Source organism: Natator depressus, chromosome 9 (genome assembly GCF_965152275.1).
Source record: "Natator depressus isolate rNatDep1 chromosome 9, rNatDep2.hap1, whole genome shotgun sequence".
NCBI lineage: Eukaryota > Metazoa > Chordata > Testudines > Cheloniidae > Natator > Natator depressus.
The window spans coordinates 47965431-47989188 of record NC_134242.1 but is presented as its reverse complement, the minus strand read 5'-3'; the positions used below and the strand labels follow the sequence as shown (position 1 = coordinate 47989188).

Genomic DNA, 23758 nt, shown 5'->3' with positions numbered 1-23758 from the left:
CAGGGTAAAGGGATAACATGGAGGTGTGAGGGGTTGGATCACAGAAACCCCTTGGGAGCTGCCACCTGATGTGCCAAGACTACTTCTGCTCCTGCTTTCCTGCCCTGTCAGCGTAGGACTTCAGTGCCCTGACTGGTTTGAGCCAGACCCACTAGCCTGCTGCAACCCCAGACCCAGGTCTGAACCCTGTCCCCTAACAGCTGTAGGCTTAACTGAAAGCAGCTTACAGAAGTGTTCCTGTCCTTGACACTCAGATGCCCAACTCCCAATGGGGTCCAAACCCTAAATAAATCCGCTTTAACCTGTATAAATTGTTCACCCTCTATAACACTGATAGAGAGATATGCACAGCTGTTTGCCACACCAAGTCTGGGTTAATTAATAAGTAGAAAGTGATTTTATTAATTACAGAAAGTAGGATTTAAGTGTAACAGACAGATCCAAGGATCCAAGTAGTAACAGACAGAACAAAGTGAATTATCAAGCAAAATAAAATAAAACCCATAAGACTATGTCTAATAAAACTGAATGCAGACAAAACCATGCATCCGATGAAGTGAGCTGTAGCTCACAAAAGCTTATGCTCAGATAAATTTGTTCGTCTCTAAGGTGCCACAAGTCCTCCTTTTCTTTTTGCGGATACAGACTAACACGGGTTCTACTCTGAAACCTGTCAGTTCCAGTAAGTTTCCTTTTACAGACGAATCTCCTTCTAATCTGGGTCCAGCAATCACTCACACCCCCTTTAGTTACAGTCCTTTGTTCCAGTTTCTTTCAGGTATCCTTGTGGGGTGGAGAGGCTATCTCCTTAGCCAGCTGAAGACAAAATGGGGTCTCCCACGGGCTTAAATAGACTTTCTCTTGTGGGTGGAGACCCCCTCCTCTTGTTTATATTGTATTTTTTATTTCAAACACCTGGCAACACTTCAGTTCTGTCAGTTTGTTGATGTTTGGCCTCAGTGACTGAGCAGTTGAAACCTTCAGGATTGCAGCAAGGTGTGCATCAGATAGTTGTGTTCGGTATTTTGACTTGTTTATATTCATTGTGGAAAAAAGTGACGTTGCCTCCATGGCTGATGCTGCCCAGCAACTAATGATGCTGACTCCATGGCTGACTCTGCCCGGCGACTAGAGATGGTATCTCTGTCCCTCTCTCGCAGCCAATGGGAGCTGTGGGGGGAGGCGCCTGCAGCAGACATTGCCAGCAGTGTGGCTGCGTGTGTCTCTCCTCTGCAGGCTGCAGTGGGGAGGTTCTCAGGCTGCAGATGGCCTGTGGACCGGGACTTTGAGACCCTGAGCTAGATCCTCTGAGGAGGAAAATGAGAGGATTTACCAAAGCAAAGTTTGGGACAAGATTTGTACCAATCAGTATTGTCCAAGTAAAAAGAAAAGGAGGACTTGTGGCACCTTAGAGACTAACAGATTTATTTGAGCATAAGCTTTTGTGAGCTACAGCTCACTTCATCGGATGCATACAGTGGAAAATACAGTGGGGAGATTTATATGCACAGAGAACATGAAACAACGGGTGTTCAGTGTGACCTGAATTAGCCTCCTGGAAAGTTAAATAGACTAGTTCCAAGAATGTAGGTTTTTCTCAGGTCTGCGAGCAAGTCCAGCTGACTAACTGGATGAGGGGAGGACAATCCTTGTGATTTGTTCTGATTAGATAAAAATACAGACTTAGCATGCAAGAATCCATCTCTGAAATCAAGCAGCAACTGTCTGTGAGCAAAAAGGAGTAGGCATAGGGCTTCTACGGGTAGCATTCCCTGGCATGCTTCCAGTTCCACAGTGGGTGCCTATTATTAACATTTTATCCCTTGTTGGGCCTGAAGCCCCTCCCCCCACAACCACATCAACTCAACAGTACACAAGATAGAGGGGACAAGCCAATGTACGGGAATTACCAAGGTACTGCCCTCTTCTCCACTGCCAGGAAGATCCTTGCTCGCATCCTTTTGAACTGTCTCCTCCTTCTTGCCGAAGACGTCCTTCAGGAGTCCCAATGTGGTTTCAGACTGTCATGGGGCACCACCAACATGGTTTTTTTGCACAACAGATCCAAGAGAAGTGTAGAGAACGACACCAGCCATTCTTTATGGCATTTATTGATCTAAGGCCTTTGATTCAATCAATCGTGAAGCATTATCAAAGGTGCTGACTAGGTTCAGTAGTTCACTGAACTTCATTCATGTTCTCAGGCTACTCTATGATGGGATGAGTATTGCATGGATGGCCTGCTTTTCAATTTGCGATGTCTTCATTCTCAAACTAAAGTCACCAGGACTATTATTACTGTCCTTCAGTATGGGGATGACTGTGCTATCCTCGCACACACTAAGGCTGACTTGCAACCCACTTAGATCTCTTCTCAGGCACCTATCATAGCCTGGGACTTTCCCTCAATACTCGGAAGACTAAGGTGCTCCACCAGCCTGCCCCAGCACAAGTTGCCCCCATTCTCCCACAAACTGTCATTAGTGGTGAACCCCTGGAAAACGTTGAGCCCAGATAGCCAATCTTGATGTGGAGATTGAACATAGGATCTGTTGTGCCAGCATATCTTTGGAACGTTGCTCCATTATGTCTTTATTGACAGAGATCTGCGGATGGAAACTAAGATCCTGGTCTACAATGCAGTAGTCATCCCCACTCTTCTTTATGGGTGCAAGACATGGGTGACATACCGAAGCCATCTTAAGCATCTGGAGTGGTACCAACACTGCTACCTTAGGAGGCTTCTCAGTGTCAGATGGGAAGACCATCGCACCAATGCCAGTGTTCTCTCTGCAGCTAACATCACCAGTGTTGAGGCGAAGAGTATGAAACATCAACTTCACTGGGCTGGTCATTGTGTGCAGATGGCTGACACTTGTCTCCTGAAGCACAACCTCTTTTCTCAACTTAGCCATGATAAGAGAACCCATTGTGGGGACAGAGAAAATGCTGCAAGAACACCCTGAAAGTATATCTGAAGAAAGGAGGCAGTGATCATGAATTGGGAAGAGCTGACTGGCAACAGATTGCAGTGGTACTGCATCACACATCAACCCTCATCCGGTTTTGAAGACAATCGCCTTGCTCAAGAGGCTGAGAAACAGCAGAGGAGGAAGGAAAAGCTATAGCATCCTAGCCAGCAGTTGTGCTCTTTCAAAGCAATCACTTGTCACATATGTGGAAATACCTATAAAGCATGAATTGGACTCCTCAGCCATCTTAAGTCTCATCAATGACTTTTCACCCTGGCAGATATCATCCTTGTATTGAGAGACAGCCGATGAGGACACAAGATAGACAAGGGGATCTGGTTAGGGTTGTCGGTAATACAAATGTAGCTCTGCACCCAGTAAAGGACTGACCAGAAATTACAGCTGAACTGAAGCAGGAATGGGTAAATTCTGAAAACGGTGGCAAGCTAAGGAGTTTGGTAAAATAGGTACATGGTCAAAAATAAAACAATAAATGTCTACACAACTTAAAATCAAACACAGGTAAAATGGAATGCTTGACAGTAGAAGACCACTGAGACACAATGAACAATATTGAAATATGGTAGAATGAGAAACAAAATAATCAATGGGATTCCATCATTCCTGGCTATAATTACACTGGAAAGGCAGATTAGGTTATATGGGTGAAAAATACCACTAAAGATTGCACAGAGTTTAATGAGATCAGATCTCCGATTTCTCGGAGCAGAGAGGAACATATAGTATAATCTGTACAAGAAAAGGTGTGTGCACTTCAAGACATTTATGACCATTCTGATGGCCTGCCTCATGAACATGGTTTGGCCTCTCTTCAATGATGTGGCTAAAACTAAAAAATTCAGCCATCCAAGTCTGTGGCTCCCAGTATCCATAGATCAGATTAGATGCTCCCATGAGGCAACCCAGTGTTAAGTATACGTGGGCACGAGTACATCCAAGAAAGTGGTTTTCTGCATGCTGCTCATGGGGCCTGAGACATTCCTGGAGAAAGGGAACCAAGTCTGAGAAGACTCATCAACTGTGAAGTCTCAACTTAGGTTCTGTGTTCCCTTCAAGGAATAACAGATTTCAGGAGAGGACTGGGCAGTACAGGACAAACATTTCTGTGGGAAGATCTGGGACTGGTGATGTAGTGGGGTCACCCTGCAACATAATCAAGGCTGGTAAGAGCCAGAGTGTGGCTAGTCGGCTGGCTGGCTGCAGCACACATACATAGACGTAGCTGAGAGTGATTTCCATGCTGGAGGTTGTTTGTTGGCAGTCCAGGTTGAAGGCTACAAGCAGCAACACATTGTAAAGGGCACTCCAGGTTACAGTCCAGGGGTGAAACAGCTACTCATTAGTCTGGATTGTGCCCTGGTATGTCATAGTGGCTGGTACCCAGAAACACAGGTCCAGCAGGGTAACTCATCGAAGACCTCCAGCAGCAGAATATGTACAGTGAAACCTGTTTTGAACAACTATTGATCGTACCAACAAAAATAATGTTCCTAATAGAAACAATCTGTTAAGGTCAAACAAAATTGTGCTGGCAACTTTAGGGTTACTTAAGAACAGGGCTGCCTGTGGAATGTGCTCCTTAATGCAAATCTGACTATTTGTGTCCTTCACATTGCATGCATTGACCTCTGCAGTCTTATGTTTGGAGAGAGTGCTGCTACAATTCTTTAATAAAAACGTGGGTTGGGGACATAATGGCAGGCAGTCCATTGATAACTCAGCCCCCTGCTAGCGCCTCTTCCATTGAGAGCAAGTGGAGACTCATCCCCCCATAGCCCATCCTGCTAGGAGAGAGACAATCACCCAGACCCCATTGGCAGGGATAGGGGTGCCAGCCCCATGGGGACACTGCCAAGCTGAGGATAGAGGGTTCAGGTCATACAGGGGCAGGTCATTGGTCCCAGAGAAGGTCAGGGCTGGGTGCCTGGTGGGTTAGTGGGTGATGGAATCAGTGCAGGGAGGGGTCACAGCCATCAGGAGGTGGCTGCAGGGGTCAGTGTCTGTACTGAGGGGGGGAGGGGTGTCAGTGTCCGGGAGAGGTGGTGGGGGGTAGGGTAAGGAGACTGGGAAGGAATTGGGGGCGAATCAGTCTCTGGGGTTGGTGGTGTCAGGGGCTGGTGGGAGGGGAAGCAGTCTCAGGGGTGGGCCAGTGTCAGGGGCCAGATCGGGGGAGGAAAGAGTTGGGATCAGGGGAAGACAGGGGGATATAAGAGTGGGGTTGTTCTCAGGGTCCGGAAGGGGAGGCCAGAATCAGGGGCTGGAGAAGAAGGCTGCTGTCAGGGGCTAGGGGGTATTGTCAGGGACCAGGGTCAGGTGCTGGGGGAGGAAGGGAGCGTGGAAGAGGGACAGGATCGGGGTCAGGCATGGGTGGAGGCGATGCTGGCAGAGGGGCTAGGGTCAGGGCCAGGGGGTATCATCAGGGATCAGGGTGACCAAATGTCCCATTTTTATAGGGACAGTACGATATTCAAGGCTTTGTCTTATATAGGCCCCTATTACCCCCCATACCTGTCCCGATTTATAAACTTCCTGTGTGGTCACCCTACCGGGGATCAGGTAAGGACCAGGGTGGGGAGGGGCGATGCTGGCGGCGGGGGCTAGTGTCGGGCCAGGGGTACCGGCGGGGATCAGGGTCAGGCACCGGGGGGAGGGGCGGGATCGGAGCCTGGCGCGGGGGAGGGGCGGGTGTCCGGGCCAGGGGTACCGGCGGGGATCAGGGAGAGGCGCGGGGTGGCGGGGACACGCCTGTGTCGGGGGAGGCCAGGCCGGCCGAAGTGCTCACCCGTTTGTGCTGCGCATCGATGCGGGCCTGGCCGCCCCCCAGCAGCGCGGCGCGACGCTTCTCGGCGATGCGCTCAGGCACGGAGCTGGGGGCACCGGCCGAGCGGGGCCGGACCAGCCGCGTCCCCGAGACCGGCAGGAGCCGCCGCAGGAGCCGTAGCGCGGCCATGGCTGGGCGAGCAGCACGGCGCGTGCGCAGGGGCCTGTGGGCGGCCTGGCGTCTGACAGGCCGCGCGGCCCCGCCCCCGGCTCGGCTCCAGGGAAGGCCGCAGCAGCCCGGTCGTGGCCTCCACGAGGGACGGGGCGGGCGGCGCTGCTGACAGCCGGCCTCGCTCGGGCCGCCGGCCACGCTGAGTCCCAGCCTGCAACCCTGGCGAGCCCGCCAGTGAGAGCGGGCCTGTCCCGGCTCCCTAGCGCCGCTGTGGCCGGGCCAGCCCCGCACTCCCTTGCCCGCCAGCGCCCCGCGGTCGGCGGTCGGCCAGGCGGGACGCTGGGGATTTGTGACGTGCGGCCGCTTGTTGCCCAGCCGCTCGGCGCGGTGGCCGCTGGCGCTGCCGTGAAGGGCGAGGGAGCCGGTCGGATACGCTCCGTTTGGCGGGGAAAGGCTGATTTGCTGGAGCAAATTTACAGGCGAGCAGGCGGCTGAGGGAATAACTTTTATTGGCCCAGCGTCTCTCGGTGAGGGAGGGAAGCTTTGCAGCTACTCCCGGGCCTTCGCCTAACTTACTGCAGAGGCCACAAGACTGTTGCCAAAACACAAGCAAGTTTATGCTGGAAACCTGCCAGTGTTGCAAAGGCAGCTGCCTCCCCCCGGGAAGCCTGGCAGCCCCCAGAGCACCGGCCTCCCCCGCAGCTGGAGTCAGGGCTCTGGGGATTCCCTTCTCCACAGCGGCCGCCTTCGGAGGCCAGGGCTCTTGGGGCTGCTAGGCTGCATGCGCTGGGGCAAGGACCAAACTGGGCCTGGAGCTTTTCTAGGATATATCTGAGGGAGATTCCCAAACCTGAGCCATTCTTTTTAGGTGATAAATCTGAGGAACCGTCCCAGATTGAGGCGTTGGAACAAATTGATAAACTAAACTGTCCCAGAAGTGATTTTGGAACAAATTCATAAACTAAACAAAAAGAAAAGGAGTACTTGTGGCACCTTAGAGACTAACCAATTTATTTGAGCATAAGCTTTCGTGAGCTACAGCTCACTTCATCCGATGAAGTGAGCTGTAGCTCACGAAAGCTTACGCTCAAATAAATTGGTTAGTCTCTAAGGTGCTACAAGTACTCCTTTTCTTTTTATGATAATCAAGGTGGGCCATTTCCAGCACAAATCCAGGTCCTCCTCCCATCTCCCCCAAACAAACCCACTCTCCTGTTGGTAATAGCTTATCTAAAGTGATCACTCTCCTTACAATGTGTATGATAATCAAGGTGGGCCATTTCCAGCACAAATCCAGGGTTTAACAAGAACGTCTGAGGAAGGGGAGGGGTTAGGAAAACAAGGGGAAATAGGCTTGAATAGAGACTGGGAGTGGCTAAGTCATTATGCAAGGTAACCTAAGTTAATTGTATCCAATTTGCAAATGAATTCCAATTCAGCAGTCTCTCTCTGGAGTCTGGATTTGAAGTTTTTCTGTTGTAATATCGCAACTTTCATGTCTGTAGTCGCGTGACCAGAGAGATTGAAGTGTTCTCCGACTGGTTTTTGAATGTTATAATTCTTGACATCTGATTTGTGTCCATTTATTCTTTTACGTAGAGACTGTCCAGTTTGACCAATGTACATGGCAGAGGGGCATTGCTAGCACATGATGGCATATATCACATTGGTAGATGTGCAGGTGAACGAACCTCTGATAGTGTGGCTGATGTTATTAGGCCCTGTGATGGTGTCCCCTGAATAGATATGTGGGCACAGTTGGCAACGGGCTTTGTTGCAAGGATAGGTTCCTGGGTTAGTGGTTCTGTTGTGTGGTATGTGGTTGCTGGTGCGTATTCGCTTCAGGTTGGGGGGCTGTCTGTAGGCAAGGACTGGCCTGTCTCCCAAGATTTGTGAGAGTGTTGGGTCATCCTTCAGGATAGGTTGTAGATCCTTGATAATGCGTTGGAGGGGTTTTAGTTGGGGGCTGAAGGTGACGGCTAGTGACGTTCTGTTATTTTCTTTGTTGGGCTTGTCCTGTAGTAGGCGACTTCTGGGAACTCTTCTGGCTCTATCAATCTGTTTCTTCACTTTCGCAGGTGGGTATTGTAGTTGTAAGAATGCTTGATAGAGATCTTGTAGGTGTTTGTCTCTGTCTGAGGGGTTGGAGCAAATGCGGTTGTATCGCAGAGCTTGGCTGTAGACAATGGATCGTGTGGTGTGGTCAGGGTGAAAGCTGGAGGCATGTAGGTAGGAATAGCGGTCAGTAGGTTTCCGGTATAGGGTGGTGTTTATGTGACCATCGTTTATTAGCACTGTAGTGTCCAGGAAGTGGATCTCTTGTGTGGACTGGACCAGGCTGAGGTTGATGGTGGGATGGAAATTGTTGAAATCATGGTGGAATTCCTCAAGAGCTTCTTTTCCATGGGTCCAGATGATGAAGATGTCATCAATATAGCGCAAGTAGAGTAGGGGCGTTAGGGGACGAGAGCTGAGGAAGTGTTGTTCTAAGTCAGCCATAAAAATGTTGGCATACTGTGGGGCCAGGCGGGTACCCATAGCAGTGCCGCTGATTTGAAGGTATACATTGTCCCCAAATGTAAAATAGTTATGGGTAAGGACAAAGTCACAAAGTTCAGCCACCAGGTTAGCCATGACATTATCGGGGATATTGTTCTTGACGGCTTGTAGTCCATCTTTGTGTGGAATGTTGGTGTAGAGGGCTTCTACATCCATAGTGCAAGGACAAAGTCACAAAGTTCAGCCACCAGGTTAGCCGTGACATTATCGGGGATAGTGTTCTTGACAGCTTGTAATAAGTCAGCAGGACCAGATGCTAGTGAGAACTTAAGGATTGCCGTCCTGGGACAGAACAAAGGTCCATCGAGCCCAGTATCCTGTCTTCTGACAGTGGCCAATGCCAGGTGGAAACTCAGATGTGAAATTGCAGAAGTACTAAGTGTTGCATGTAACCTGTCATTTAAATCGGCTTCTGTACCAGGTGACTGGAGGATAGCTAATATGACACTAATTTTTTAAGAAGGCTCCAGAGATGATACTGACAATTACAGGCTGGTAAGCCTAACTTCAGTCGTGGGCAAACTGGTTGAAAAAAGAACAGAATTGTCAGACACAGATTAACATGATTTGCTGGGGAAGAGTCAACATGGAGTCATTGTGGATAGTTCTCTGAAAACATCCACTCAACGTGCAGTGGCAGTCAAAAAAGCTAACAATGTTGGGAATCATTAAAAAAGGGATCAATAATAAGACTAAATATCATATTGCTTCTATATAAATCCATGATACGCCCACATCTTTAATACTGTGTTCAGATGTGGTCACCCCATCTCAAAAAATATATATTGGAATGGGAAGAGGTAAAGAAAAGAGCAACAAAAGTGATTACGGGTATGGAACAGTTTCCATATGAGGAGAGATTAATAATATTGGGACTTTTCAGCTTGGAAAAGAGACGACTAAGGGAGAATACGATAGAGGTCTATAAAATCATGACTGGTGTGGAGAAAATAAATATGGAAGTGTTATTTACTGCTCGTAACACATGAACAAGGGGTCACTAAATGAAATTAATAGGCAGCAGGTTTAAAAACAAACAAAAGGAAGTATTTTTTCACACAGAGCACAGTCAGCCTGTGGAATCTTTGCCAGAAGATGTTGTGAAGGCCAAGACTATAACAGGGCTGGAGGCTGCATGCTGTTTGATCTTCATTCTCCCAGGGATGGGAGGGTCTGGGAGACCCAGCCAGCTGTCGCAAAAGGTGAGGAAGGGCAGGGCCACACCACATCCCCTAGCTGGAGAGTAAAGAAATTGGGGGAAGTAAAGGGTGCTGGTGTCTGGGCTGGGAGCTGCCCCGTGGCTGGGCTCCGTGGAGAGTGGGGGCTGGTGTCTGGGCCAGGGGCTACTCCGCAGCTGGGCGGGGGGGGGGGGGGGGGGGCGGCATAGGAGGTGGGGGGCGTGCGTGGCTGGACTCTGTGGGATGTGGGGACTGGTGTCAGGGGGCTGCCCCATGGCTGGGCTCTGGTGGGAGGGGGGATACTGGTGTCTGGGCTGGGAGGTGCCCCGTGGCTGGACTGTGGGGGGAAGGAGGTGTGGGTGTCTGTGCCAGGGGGTCTGGAGGGATGGGAGTGCAGGTGTCTGGGATCTGGGGGCACCACACAGCTTCCTCGAGCACCCCCCAACTGGAACTGGGTTGTGGTAGGGGTTTCTTTAACACTTTACTCCTGGGGGAATGTTTTTTGCTGTTTGTATTGTTGACAGGTGTTTTGAAATAAATTACCAAAATAATTGACACTGGAGTGATTATATTGTATTATTTTGACAAATAAAATATGGAGAATTTTAAAATATTGTGTGCAGAATTTTTAAATTTTTTTGTGCAGAATTCCCCCAGGAGTAATAAATTTTCTTAATAAAATAAAAGCCTTTCTTTATGAACAATATGAAACACCACTAATAAACGAATACCAAAACCAGTAATAAAATAAAGTGCATATAGCGAACATGAAACAGTGCAAAACACTGAAACCAGTTTCCTATTTTTGCATGTCTCTGGCCCCCTGTTCTCCTTTTCCTTTCTAGCACAAGTAGCATGCAATGGGTGCTGTTGCGGAGGGGTAGAGGACTTCTGGGGGTACATTTGCCCTGTCCAACAAGCATTGAGTCCCGGTTGTATGGGCCACCCAACTATGGCATTGTCCTGTGCGTTCCTGGGTTGTAGGACATGGTACTGTGGAGTGGTCTCAGGACATGGTGTGAGTGGAGCAGGAGCTTGCACTCTTGCAGCCATTAGCACAAGCAGCTGCTCAAACAGGATTTTGTGCTGTATTCAATCTTCCTCCCTCAAGCAACATTCCTGCTCCAGAAGCTGCGCTGACAATCTATCAGTGTGCTCTACAGCCTGTCTGTGCCTTTCCACTCCTATGAATCCTTTTCCCTTTAGTATTGTGTCTGTTGTTTGACTCCATTCAGGATGTCCACTATGAGTTAATTACAGAAATGCTTCCTCTTTGACCATTCCTTGACCGTTCAAAATCTGAGGCTCCTGCTGGACCCTGGCTGGGCGGCAGAGGTGGAAGTGCCTGAAAGCAGACATCAAACAGTACATTGTCTCAGTACTTCAAAAAAAAGTTGAGTGCATCCTCAGAAAAAAGTGCCTGTGGAATCTCAAGGCCAAAAAAATGATACTTCGTAAAACTCAGCTTCACTATGTTCTCAGATGAATACTTCTGTTCCTAGAAGCTCCATGGCCATAATTGAGTTAAGCAGAGTGAAAAGAGTGCACACATAATGGTAAGATGACATTTACAAATGCTATATGTTTAAAAATTGCAGACTGTTGTTGCCAGGGGCAGTGGGGCTATGCCATGGTTTACTACCTAAAGTTTCTCAGTCCTTTCAGGCATTCCACAGTCTGGGGGACATGACAATCCTGGAGTTTCCTGAATGCCAAAGAGATTTTATGCCATGCTACCGGTGGCAAGCCAGCTGTCTATGCTACAGAGGTTTCAAGCTTATGGTGACTGAGCAGCACATCTATGAGTGGAGTGGACCACAGTCCTGATTAGGAGAGCCCAGAAAATATACCCTTTCCTGAAATGAGACTACCCATTGGGAATTCCTACTCTGCGAAAAGTTTGCAGCTATCAGCACCCAGGATTGGGTCAAAATTAAAGGGGAAATCAACAGGATGCTGTGTTAGCATCCACACGGTTTACTGTCTCCCTATAGCTTACAGCGCAGCCTGCTCTGACTAAATATACTATGGACTACATGCAAACACACCTGACAATATGGACTCTCAAAGAACTACATGGACAGTCACCCCCCTTCGCCCAATATATTTGTATACTGCACACAATTCCCTCCCCCTCCCCCCGGGGTATTTCAGACATTGATTTACTCACCCACTCACTACATTTTCCCCAACCTTCATGTACAGTTTACTGTTTACAGGTAGCTTGTTATGCTGTGGCATACTAAAGGGGAAGGCAGTATTCTTTCTTTTAACGCCCCAGCACATCTTTAAGCATTTGCGAGTATCTAACAAAACTTTAAAGTTAAATGCTTGTTTAACAGTTGTTTGTTTCTTGGTCTCCATTTTGAATGCCATGTGGTGGTGGTGTGGAAAGTGATGCCAAGATGCTGGGGTACATTCCACCATTAGTAGATACACATGACTACCTATGTCCTGTAATAAAAAATGCAATGGGTCATAAACTGGAAATCCCTCCCATTTGACTATTATCATTAACAATAAACAAGGAACCAAACACTTACCAGCCTTCGGGGCTTTTTCTGCCTTTTCTGTTTCTGCTGCTGGTTTTGCAGCAGGCTGTTCTTCCAAGGGGGTCATCAAACAGCTCCTCCGAGTATGGGCCCAGGACATGCTGCATCTGCTCCAGTGGCACAGCTTCCTCGGGGATTGGTTGGAACCCCAGAGTCACTTTGCTAGCTTGATCTATGAGGCACCTGTTGGCTCCTCTCTGGTCTGGTACTAGATTTGGGGGTCAGAAGGTCACGACTCTGGCTGACCAGGCTATCATAAACCACTGGGGGCTCAGTGCTTGATGCAGTTCCCAGCACCCAGGCAAAGTCCTCAAAAGAGACAGGATGACAGGGAGTTCCCAGAGGTGTTCTCACCCCTGGCTTTCTGGTAGTCTTTCCTGAGCTGCTTACTCTACTCCCAGACTGGTGACCAGTGCTGTTGAATTCCCAGTGCAGCCAGGTTGTCTGCTATTTCTTGGTATGCATGGTCATTTCTGGTCACTTCTCTTACTGAAGTTGAATTTTTTGCTTGCCTCGTACCAGTAATTTACTGGAATCTGACTGTGGTCTCATTACCAGGCAGTGCACTTGGTAGCAGCAAAGATGCTTCGTTCTGCTTGCAGCTCAGTGGTCTGTAAGGAGAGTTTGAGAGTTGCAGGCTCTGATGCCAGAACCTCCTTATTCACAAATCTCCAAGAACAAAAGTGACTTTATGACCATTCCCCATATTTGTGTCTAAAGTGGTTGCTTGGCTTCATTTGAATACTGCGGATGTGCAAAGCATTGACTAAGTGATTGCCATATTGGATTTACCATGGATTTCACTCTAGGTATGGTAAACCCTTCATAGATTCACAGATACTAAGGTCAGAAGGGACCATTATGATCATCTAGTCTGACCTCCTGCACAACGCAGGCCACAGAATTTCACCCACCCACTCCTGCGAAAAACCTCTCACCTATGCCTGAGCTATTGAAGTCCTCAAATCGTGCTTTAAAGACTTCAAGGAGCAGAGAATCCTCCAGCAAGTGACCTGTGCCCCATGCTACAGAGGAAGGCGAAAAACCTCCAGGGCCTCTTCCAATCTGCTCTGGAGGAAAATTTCTTCCCAACCCCAAATATGGCGATCAGCTAAACCCTGAGCATATGGGCAAGATTCACCTGCCAGATACTACAGAAAATTCTTTCCTGGGTAACTCAGATCCCCACCCCATCTGACATTCCATCGTAGGCCATTAGGCCTATTTACCATGAATATTTAATTACCAAAATCATGTTATCCCATCATACCATCTCCTCCATAAACTTATCGAGTTTAATCTTAAAGCCAGATAGATCTTTTGCCCCCACTGCTTCCCTTGGAAGGCTATTCCAAAACTTCACTCCTGTGATGGTTAGAAACCTTCATCTAATTTCAAGTCTAAACTTCCCAGTGGCCAGTTTATATCCATTTGTTCTTGTGTCCACATTGGTACTGAGCTTAAATAATTCCTCTCCCTCTCCGGCATTTATCCCTCTGATATATTTAGAGAGAGCAATCATTTCTCCCCTCAACCTTCTTTTAGTTAGGCTAAACAAGCCAAGCTCCTGTATGCTTTCCCACTACAAAATATTACATATAAAAAAATCTGGCAACTAAAAGAGCTAAGGCTGCCCCGCTGGCTGTAGTAAAGGTAAAGGCACAGGTGAAAAATTCCCCCACAGCATGCTGGAACTCAGAGGCTGAGTTGGAAGCCAAGACAACATCTGTGGATGCTTCTCTGTGGAAAATGCTACAGCCTGAGATGCCCATTGGGGCTGTTACACCTGAACAGGGGAATATTGATTTGGCCAGATTGTAAAACCAAGCTAAATTGAGCCCAGACAGAGATTCAAAAGAATAGAAAGGAGGTCCCTTAATGATTGTACAACCCCGTGATGGAGACTCAGTCTGGGTAGCCAAACCCAGTGATCAATGATTTTGGATTGTACCAGAGAAATATAAAATCGCTTTTATTTATGTGTCATGATATACGCACTGGCAGCCATCAAGGTATTAAATATACTGTCAAGAATATTGCCAGCACTGAGTCCAGTGGTTGCAACCCCGTCTACAGCTCCAACGCCAGAGGGTAACACTGAGCCTGCACTGGCAGCAGCAAATTAACCTATGCAAGAGGCTCAGCCAGAGCCTGAATTACAACATAGTGCACCAGTGAAGAGCGGTTCACAGTCAACGGAAACTGCCCCATCACCTACATTGCTTCCAGAGGGACCAAGCCCAAGTCCACAATCCAGTGAGGAACTGATGTCTCCAGCATCAAGGAAACAGTTCCAGACCAAACAGGAAGCAAATAAAAGCCTCCAGGGTGCTTGGACGGCGGTACGGAGCAACCCACCACCTCTCAGCTCTTCTAATCAATCCCGGTTTGTTGTAGAAAGAGGACTTTTATACAAGAAAACTCTTTCTGGTGGGCACCAGGAAAACTGGCATCCTCAGAGACAGTTGGTAGTTCCAACTAAGTATCAGGTAAAACTCTTGAGCGTAGCCCATGATCATCCTAGTGGCCATGCTGGGGTGAACAGGACCAAAGACTGTTTGGGGAAGTCGTTCCACTGGGAGGAAATGGGCAAGGATGTTTCTACCTATGTCCAGTCTTGTAAGGTGTGCCAAATTGTGGGAAAACCCCAAGACCAGGTCAAAGCCCCTCTCCAGCTACTCCCCATAATTAAGGTCCCATTTCAGCAAGTAGCTGTGGATATTCTGGCTCCTTTCCCAAAAAAGACACCAAAGGAAAGCAGTACATACTGACTTTCATGGATTTTGCCACCCAATGGCGAGAAGTAGTAGCTCTAAGCAACACCAGGGCTAGAAGTGTGTGCCAGGCATTAACACACATTTTTGCCAGGGTAGGTTGGCCCTCTGATATCCTTACAGATTCGGAAACTAATTTCCTGGCAGAGTTCAAAGTGGGGAGAGAACCTTAACAGAAGGTATGTTCAGTTAATCAGTTCAATTGATGTTTTATTATTTATTAATAATCAAATATAACAACTATTAAAGCCAGTTAGCTGGTGAAATCAAATAAATACAATTGGACAATATCCAGCTGTGCCATTTAGTTTTAAGCTATTATTTTGTATACAAATGTTGATAATTGTAGTAATGCTTATAATGTGCTGTAAAATAAAGTGTATGTTAAAAGATTGCTAAAGAAACTAAAAAGGAAACTAGTGTTAGAATGTACCATTTTTACAGCATGTAAAATAAGTGACACCTTTGCAAATATATTTCCAAGCGTGTTGCGGGGGAGGGTGGATGTTGGGTTACCATTAAAATCAACTAAATAGCAAGTCTCTAAAATCAAGACACCCACCAAAATGCATTCACAGGAAAGTTTCTCATGACTTTTCTTTGTAATGATTCACAAAGAAACTTGATCTTTGAATGAAAACCCCATATTTAAAGAAAGTAAGAAATGTTGACATTAAAGAATCATGGCATGCTCTCCAAATGATATGTAATTATGGGTAGTTAATGAGTAATGGTATATTACCTATACCACAGGTGAGGTAATACTTAGGCCAAGGCCTTGCTGGAATAAGTGTGTGTGTGTGTGTGTGTGTGTTTTGTTTGTTTTGCAACTTATTTTACATAAAATTGTTGATGTGCTTAAAATAATATTCTTGCTAACAGAACAAAGGTAACGTAATGTGCTGCAAATTTTGAGGTTAAAAACACAAACCTGTCACAACAACCATATCTGTCGTCCCCTCCTGCCCCTCCCCCACTTTTTTTTTTCCCCCCTGGGAAGGCCCAGAGCAGGGTGACATAAAAATGACATGACCAAGAAACTGCAAACCCACCAGGGAAAAATTGGAGAAGTTGGTAATTGAAGCTTGCACATGCATAATGTACGGCTTACAAAAAACTCAAGGAGTTAATAGCCAATTGGATAAAGATAAGTAATTTGTTATGTAGAAGTGTATAGAAGACTTAAGCAAATGTGGGCCCAAACTGGAGAAATATTGGCCCCTAAACTGAAGAATGGGACTGAAGGACCAGATCAAAGCATCACAGAAAGCGACCACTATCATGGAAGGACTTCCCAGTGCCCGAATGTGATAGAATACACCCCTGTACTCACAACCTACATACTATTGTAATAACGTTTGTACAAAGCATGTCTTGTAAGGTATCATTTGAAAACTCATAATTTGCTTTAAATTCTGTGCAAGCAATGGCCACCCTCGCTGATTCCTTTGTGCAAGCCCAGATATCTAATGAGAGGAAACCACAGAAGGAGGGCTACAAACCCAGTGTAAAGGACTGGGGGAATCCTGTTTTTACCCCAGGAAGAAGCAGGGTGGTTGGAAGCCTAAGCACTCTCTCCCCGAGAATGGTTCCTCACCTGGAAATACTTATTGCAAACCTCGTGTGAAGGAAAAGGATCTAAAAAGGTGGTTCCAGTATAACCCCACTCAGTACCTGAGAAATCAAGGCCCTGAGCTAAAAAGAACTAAGCCCCGTCCAACCCATATTAATGCACAGAAGCCCTAGAGGTACCTACAGTTCACCTGATGAGGACTGCCCTTACAGGAGTATATATGGAATTTATTAAAGTTGCCAGAATAAATAACAAGGAGTGAATAGGATGGAGACACACCGGAGCCCAGATCTCTCTGGTCAAGGGAAGCATGGTCCAAAAGACTGACATGTTACTTGACCAAGAAGTGGAGGATCTGGCCGTGGGAGGACATAAGATTCCTGTTCCTTTAGCCAAGATGTATGTGGAATGGGGAGATTCGGAAGGTATCAGTAGGGGGTGCTGGATAGTATCCCCATTTAAATGCTCATTGGGATGATTTTTTGCATATGGCTAAGGCTATTAATGTGGTAATCTGTAGCAAAAGGGAATATTGTGCTGGGATTCCAGAGGGGAGTGATAAAGTTCAAGAAACTGCTGAGGGGAGAAGGGAAGGTCTCTCTAACTCTTATGCAGCAGAAGGAAACAATGCGTTTCCAGGGACTAAGGCTAGCTCCTGCATGGCAGAGAAAAGCAGCATGCCTTTGGGGTGGGGGGAAGGAGATGACCTCTGTGACTAAAGAAGCTGTCTCAGATATCAGCTGCCAGCATTTTGCCTTTGAAAAAAGGATAGATCCCACTCTAGAGAACATACATGGATGTGTTCTAGAGGGAGCCCCAGAAAAGGAAAATGGGGAGATGGTGGGTTTTTTTTTTTTTTTTTGATGATGGGAGATTGTATAGGGAGGCGAATGTGGGAAAAAAACAAAAGCCTTGGGCAACCCTTTCATCATTTGGTTGTGCCTGCCCTGCACTGTGGAAAATTAATGTTACTAGCATGATTGTCCCTTTGCTGATCACTTGGGGGCACAGAAAAGAGGAAGTTACTGGTCCTTCAAGATATGTGGTCCCTATCTATATTCCACTGAGGGTATACACATGTGCCATTGCATCCGGAGCCAGAGAATTTTATAGTAGTACTATCCATGGGTCTGTGCATGTGCCCTTTTTTCATGGTTTCATTTGCGGTAATAAGGGTGGGGTGAATTGACCGAGTCCTCTGTTCCTTCTCCACCACAAATAGAACAGATCCGCAGGAGAGGGGAAGGCGGGAAGAAAGGGACCACACATCTTGAAGAATCTCCAGTTACAGGTAATTAACCTCCTCCTCTTCTTGGAATGATGGTCCCTATTGTATTCCACTGGGGTGATTAACAAGCAGTCCTAACTAAGAGTAGGTTGCAAGGAAGATGACGAAAACATCAAATGGAGGACCGCCATGCCAAACGAGGCATCTGTCGCAGAGTCTTGCACAAAAGGCATAAAGAGCAAAATATGTACCAAGCTCTATGTGGCTGCCCTACATGTGTCTGAAAGTGGTACATCATGAAGCACAGCCATAGCTGATGCTTGCACTCTCGTGGAGTAGGCTCATATCCCAAGGAGGGGAGACTGTTCTGACAACTGATAGCAGAGCGTAATGCACCCTGACATCCACTTAGAAATCCACTGTGTGGAAATTGTTTGTCCCTTAATCCTTTCAGCTATAGTGATACTCTAGGAGACTTTCTGAATGGTCTTATCCTCTGCAGGTAGAAGGCCAAGGCCCTGCAGACATTGAGGGATTGAAGGTGCTATTCCTCCACTGGTGCATGAGGTTTTGGGAAGAAAGCAGGTAAGAGTATGGGTTGGTTCAGAAGAAAGTGGGATACAACCTTTGGCAGAAACTTGGGGTGCAGATGCAAGGAAACATCCTTATGAAATATGATAAAGGGGGGGTGTCTGCCATTATGACCCTCAGTTTGCCTACCCTTTTCGCGGAAGTAATAGCTACCAAGAAGGCAACCTTCATGGAAAGGAGAGAGAGCGAGTATTAGGCCAAAGACTCAAAGGGTGAATTCATTAAGATTGAGAGGATGAGGTTGAAGTCCCACTGGGGGGTGACAGGTTGAATGGGTAGATCGGTGCAAAGGAGGGCCTTCCAAAACCTGTCAATGGATGTGTAAACACAAAGTGCCCTTCCACAGGTGGGTGGAAATCACTAATAGCCGCTATGTGCACTTTGATGGACTTGAAGAGGAGTCCTGACATCTTCAGGGACAGAAGGTAGTCCAAAAGAACGGGAACGTCCATGTCCTCAGGGGCAAGACCCCTTTGTAGGGCCAAGGAAGTGAAATATTTACACTTAGGCCAATAGGAATGCCTGCTACTTTCCTGCTTCTTGAAAGGATGTCTTGTACTGCCGATGAACATTCCCATTCTAGCGAAGATGTCCATTCAAAACCCAAACTCTGAGGTGAAATGTCTGTGGATCAGGATGCCTGATCTTGCTGATGCATTGCTGGAGCAATTCCGGGAATGTCGGCAGCAGAAGCGGGGGAGCCGCTGACAGGCAGAGAAGGAGGGGAAAACAGAATTGGTGAGGTAAAAAATGGGCGATGAGAATAACCGCGGCTCTCTCCCACCTGATCTTGTGGAGGACACATGTCAGGAGCAGTAGCAGGGGAAAAGAATAATTGGTCTGGTCCAACCAGTGGATGACGGGGGCTTCACCTTGGGAACAGGTGTCAAGGCCTCCTTTGAGCAGTACCTGATGCATTTGCTGTTGGTGTGGGAGGCAAAAAGGTCCCTGGCTGGAGTCCCCCATCGTGTAAAAACATTGCTGACAATGTTGTCGTGAAGATCCCATTTCTGGTTGGCCACAAATTTCCAGCTCAGAGACTATGCAAGCACATTCTGAGTCCCCAGAAGATAAGCTGCTGACAACAGGACCTTGTGGATGATTCATCAATCCTAGTATAGACAAACTGATTCTGCACAAAGCATTAGTGACCACGTGTCCCCTTGTTTGTTGATGTAATAAACAGTGGTTGCATTATCTGACATGACCAGAACATGATGGGAGTGGGGGTATGAGAAAAACATGCAGCACGCTTTCTGCACCGCCTGTAGCTCCAGAATGTTGATGTGCATCCTGGATTCCCAAGCGATCCAAGTCCCTTGTGTTATGTGCCTGTCCATGTGGGTGCCCCATACGGGGAGTGAGGCGCCCATGATGATAGTCATGCTCAGGGAGGATGGAAGGAAAGATACTCCAGTGCAGACCTGATTTGGGTCCATCCACCAACTGAGGGAGGAGAGTACCTCTGGGGAAATGGTCAATGGGTGGTCCATGGTATGTAGTGAGGGAGAACAGAGCCTCTGGAGCCACAGCTGGAGACAGTGAAGGAGAAGACGAGCAAAGGTGGTGATGTACGTGCATGTCACTATGTGGCCAAGAAAGGAAAGGCAAGTCTGGACTTTAACAGAAGGACTGGTGACCATCTTGGCAATCAGCTCTTGTCACATCTGGAGCTTGTCCCTTGGTAGATAGGCTTGTGCCAAGATCCCATTTATGTGGGCTCCGATTTTTCAACATTTACACTTGCCCTTAGGGAGGAGAGGAGTCCTAGCAGTATGGAAGTCAAGGCTGGAGCCTCCCTTGTGGATCATGCTGCGAGCAGACAGTCATCAAGTTAGGGGAATATAGGGACCCCCTGACGTTGGAGCTGGGCCTCCACTACAGAGAAAACTTTGGTGAAGACCCACGGAGCAGTGGTGAGTCCGAATGGTAAGACCCTGTAATGGAACTGTTGATGGCCTACAGCAAATCTTAGGAACCTGCTGTCGGTTGGATGGATGTCTGTGTGAAAACAGGCATTCTGCATATCAAGAGCCTAAACAATGTGCCTCTTTCCAGTGATGGTATGATGGCTGCTAAAGGGACCATATGAAACTTGGGCTTGCATATGAACTGATTGGGATGACGCAGGTCGAAGACTGGTCTCCATCCGCCCTTCTTCTTGGGTACAAGGAAATACATGGAATCAGGGTGGATAAAAATCAATGATTTAAAAAAAAATCGGATTTTTTTGATAAAATGCTTTTTGAGGGGAAAAAACAATCTAAAGATCATTTTAATTAAGATACATTATAGCTCAAAGATCTCTCATCATGGAATAGGGATTATAAATTCTAATTCTATAGTATGAGACAATATATTCATGTAATGTTTAAGAAAAGTTTTGTAAATGAGTTCCAATAGTTCATGGATTAGGGACCCAATCTTTTGGGGTTCCAGGGGCATCTGTATAGATTATTTAGGTTAATCTTTCTATCTACCCAATGGGACTCAGTGCTCAGTCTGGAAGATACCATCAGAGATGCTTAGTTTTGCCATTCTCAAACTGTGGATTTGTGTCTCCAGAGATAACATCCTTGTGAACAGGAAAATGATTTTAAATAAATAAATAAATACTATATAGAGGTGAGAAATAACAGACCTCAACCCTATTGTCCCTCTGCAAATGTGTGTACACAGAGTCAATCCCTTACCTCTCTCTAAAAGTGCAAAGTTTCAAAAAGTTCAATGAATAGAAGATTGTTGGGGGCGGAACAGATCTGGACGAGGAGAAGTCTGGAGATAAATGTGAGAAGAGAGGGACAGGCAGTAGAAACAAAAGTGAAACTGTTTGAGCAGCATATTTCAGAAGTCTTGAGGTCTTTCTCAGTGAAGTCTTCATTGATTTGAGATCTACCATACCATTCTCCCACTAGAAGGGAAAACCTGTAATGGCAGCAGGCCGTAAGAGAGACCCAGTTTGGGAATATTTTAATGAAGTTCCTCTACCTGTGGGTAAGACGAGCATGTGTGCAAAATGCAAACAGTGCAACAAAGAAATACAAGGGCTGGTTGCCTGAATGAAACAACAACATGAGAAATGTTCTTTCTCAGGAGGAAGCTGCCTTGAAGATGGTGAAAGGAACATGTCTGAACATGCAGGATCTTTAGGTCGGTAAACTTTTTTATTTCATACTTCTTGCTTAAGGACTGCCTGTCTTCGTTCTGGACTAGTCTTGAATTCTCATGTTTGAACAAAAAATATAGTTGTTACTCGATGGTACTATCATTTCAGATGCAGTTGTGATAAAAAATAAATAGCTGAAATAGGCAGATCTTCCTTTTACAATTTCACCTTTAAAGTAGTACTGAGTGTCAGTGAATGCAGTGAGCAATACTAAATAAGCAGTATGGTAATAATAATTGAATAACTACATTGACTTATTTTGTTTAGGAGAATCCATCCTCAACATACAGGATTCTGAAGACTATCCACCTTCAAGATCACCATCATTTTCTATAGTTTCAGAGTTATCTGCCAATGATAGTGTTTCAGTCATATCATGTATGTCACATACCCACAGTATATCACCTGTACCAAAAAGATTAAAAAATCTCTATCATCCAGAAACAACCACAGATATGTTTGTGATAAGAACCAGCAGATTACAAAAAGAGGTAATTGATGAAAAAATTGCCCAGTTTGTTTATGCAAGAAACTCTCCTTTCCATGATTGAGAACCCACAGTTCATTAACATGGTTCAGTCATTAAGACCAGGATACAGTCCACCCAACAGAGCAGATGTCGCAGCATATTGCTGGATAAAGTGCACGAAAGAGAAATTGAGCAGTGTGCAAAAGGTCTGGAGGGTGAAATTGTTAACCTGAGTCTTGATGGGTGGAGCAATGTCCACAATGATCCTGTTGTATGTGCTTGTGTGACAACAGAAAAAGGGAATGTCTTCCTTACAGAAACAATTGATACACCAGGAAATGCACACACAGCAGAATACTTACAAGAAGTAGCAGGAAAAGCTATAACAAACTGAAAAAAAATTCATATGTCTACTACGCAGCTTGATCAGAGACAATGCTGAAAATGTATCCAAGATGAGAAGAAATTATTTAGAAGAGAGTTGCAAGCTGATAACATACGGTTGCAGTGCTCATTTGATGAACCTCCTAGCCAAAGACTTCAGTGTTCCAGAAATAAAGGCTAATGTTGTTGAAATTGCAAAATACTTCCATATCAACCACTTTGCAGCAGCTGCTCTGAAAAAAGTGGGAGGAACCAAGCTAACTCTCCCACAAGACGTGCGATGGAACTCAGTAGCGGACTGTTTTGAGCACTGTATCAAGAACTGGCCTAATCTGATGACAGTTTGTGAAAACAAAACTGTGAAAAAATAGATGGCACCGTCACAGCCCAAGTTCTCAACATTGGGCTTAAGAGAAATGTTGAACACATGCTGAGTACCTGAAGCCTGTTTCTGTAGCCTTGAACAAAATGCAGGGAAATCGCTGTTTTATTGCTGATGCTGTTGAAATCTGGAACAAACTGAGTGAGATCTTAAAAAGAGAAATATGCAATGACAGAGTTAAATCACAAGCATTAAAAAAACGAATGGGACAAGCACGATCTCCAGCTCTTTTTCTTGCAAATAATCTCAATACTCGGTACCAGGGTCAAACCTTAACTGCTGAAGAAGAGGAGTTGGCTATGACAGGGACATCCAGCAATCATCCCTCCATAATGCTAACTATAATAAACTTCAGAGCTAAGGGTGAACCATTCAAGAACTATATGTTTGCTGATGATGTTTTAAAGAAAGTCACAGCAGTGAACTGGTGGAAGTCACTTATGTACTTGGATTCAGACTGTTGAAGTGATAATCTCACTTTTAACAACAGTAGCTTCTTCTGCTGGTGTAAAAAGAATATGTTGTTCCTTTGGACTAATTCATTACAAATTGAGAAATCTTTTGGGACCTGAAAAAGCAAGAAAGCTTGTTTTTCTTTTCCAGATTATGAACAAACAGGAAAATGAAGGTGAAGACGACTGCGTTAGCTGTAGAAGCCAATAGTTTAAGTTCCTCATGTTGACCTGGCTGACACAGTCGATTAAATTTAAAAAAAAAAATATTTCATTTAACTATTTTAGTTAAAAACAATTTTAACAAAAACAAACATTCAAGTTGTTTAATATCAGGTTTAACTAAATTAAAAAATTCATATCCTTGTTTTGTTAAAATATTATGTCTGCTATTGAAGAAAAAAATCCGGAATACATAATGTTGTTGTTCTACTTAAATAAAACAATTTAAATGTCTGTCTGGTGATGTTCTCCTCCTCATACAGCATGGCAAGAAAACCTTCCAAATATTAATGATTAACCTGA

General features: G+C 46.0%; 1 protein-coding gene and 1 long non-coding RNA gene across 5 annotated transcripts in view; one reads left to right on the top strand and one right to left on the bottom strand.

The window, feature by feature from the left end:
* PCCB (propionyl-CoA carboxylase subunit beta) overlaps positions 1-5965 on the bottom strand; it is an 85499-nt gene extending 79534 nt beyond the window's left edge. The window contains exon 1 of one of the 2 annotated variants that reach the window (XM_074964077.1): positions 5776-5965. In XM_074964077.1, the coding sequence (XP_074820178.1) occupies positions 5776-5943 (168 nt within the window). In that variant the 5' untranslated portion in view covers positions 5944-5965. The remainder of the gene's footprint in view (positions 1-5775) is intronic. The other variant, XM_074964078.1, reaches the window with a different exon arrangement.
* Positions 5966-6192: 227 nt separating this feature from the next.
* LOC141994071 (uncharacterized) lies at positions 6193-23407 on the top strand. Of its 3 annotated transcripts, XR_012641013.1 has the most exons (7): positions 6193-6452; positions 9547-9686; positions 17784-17852; positions 18292-18374; positions 20134-20309; positions 21474-21530; positions 21814-23407. It is a non-coding gene; the product is annotated as an uncharacterized LOC141994071 (long non-coding RNA). The 3 variants fall into 3 exon arrangements; XR_012641015.1 differs by lacking the exon at positions 20134-20309 and having other exon boundaries at positions 6193-6404; XR_012641014.1 differs by lacking the exons at positions 20134-20309; positions 21474-21530 and having other exon boundaries at positions 6193-6404.
* The last annotated feature ends 351 nt before the right edge of the window (positions 23408-23758 follow it).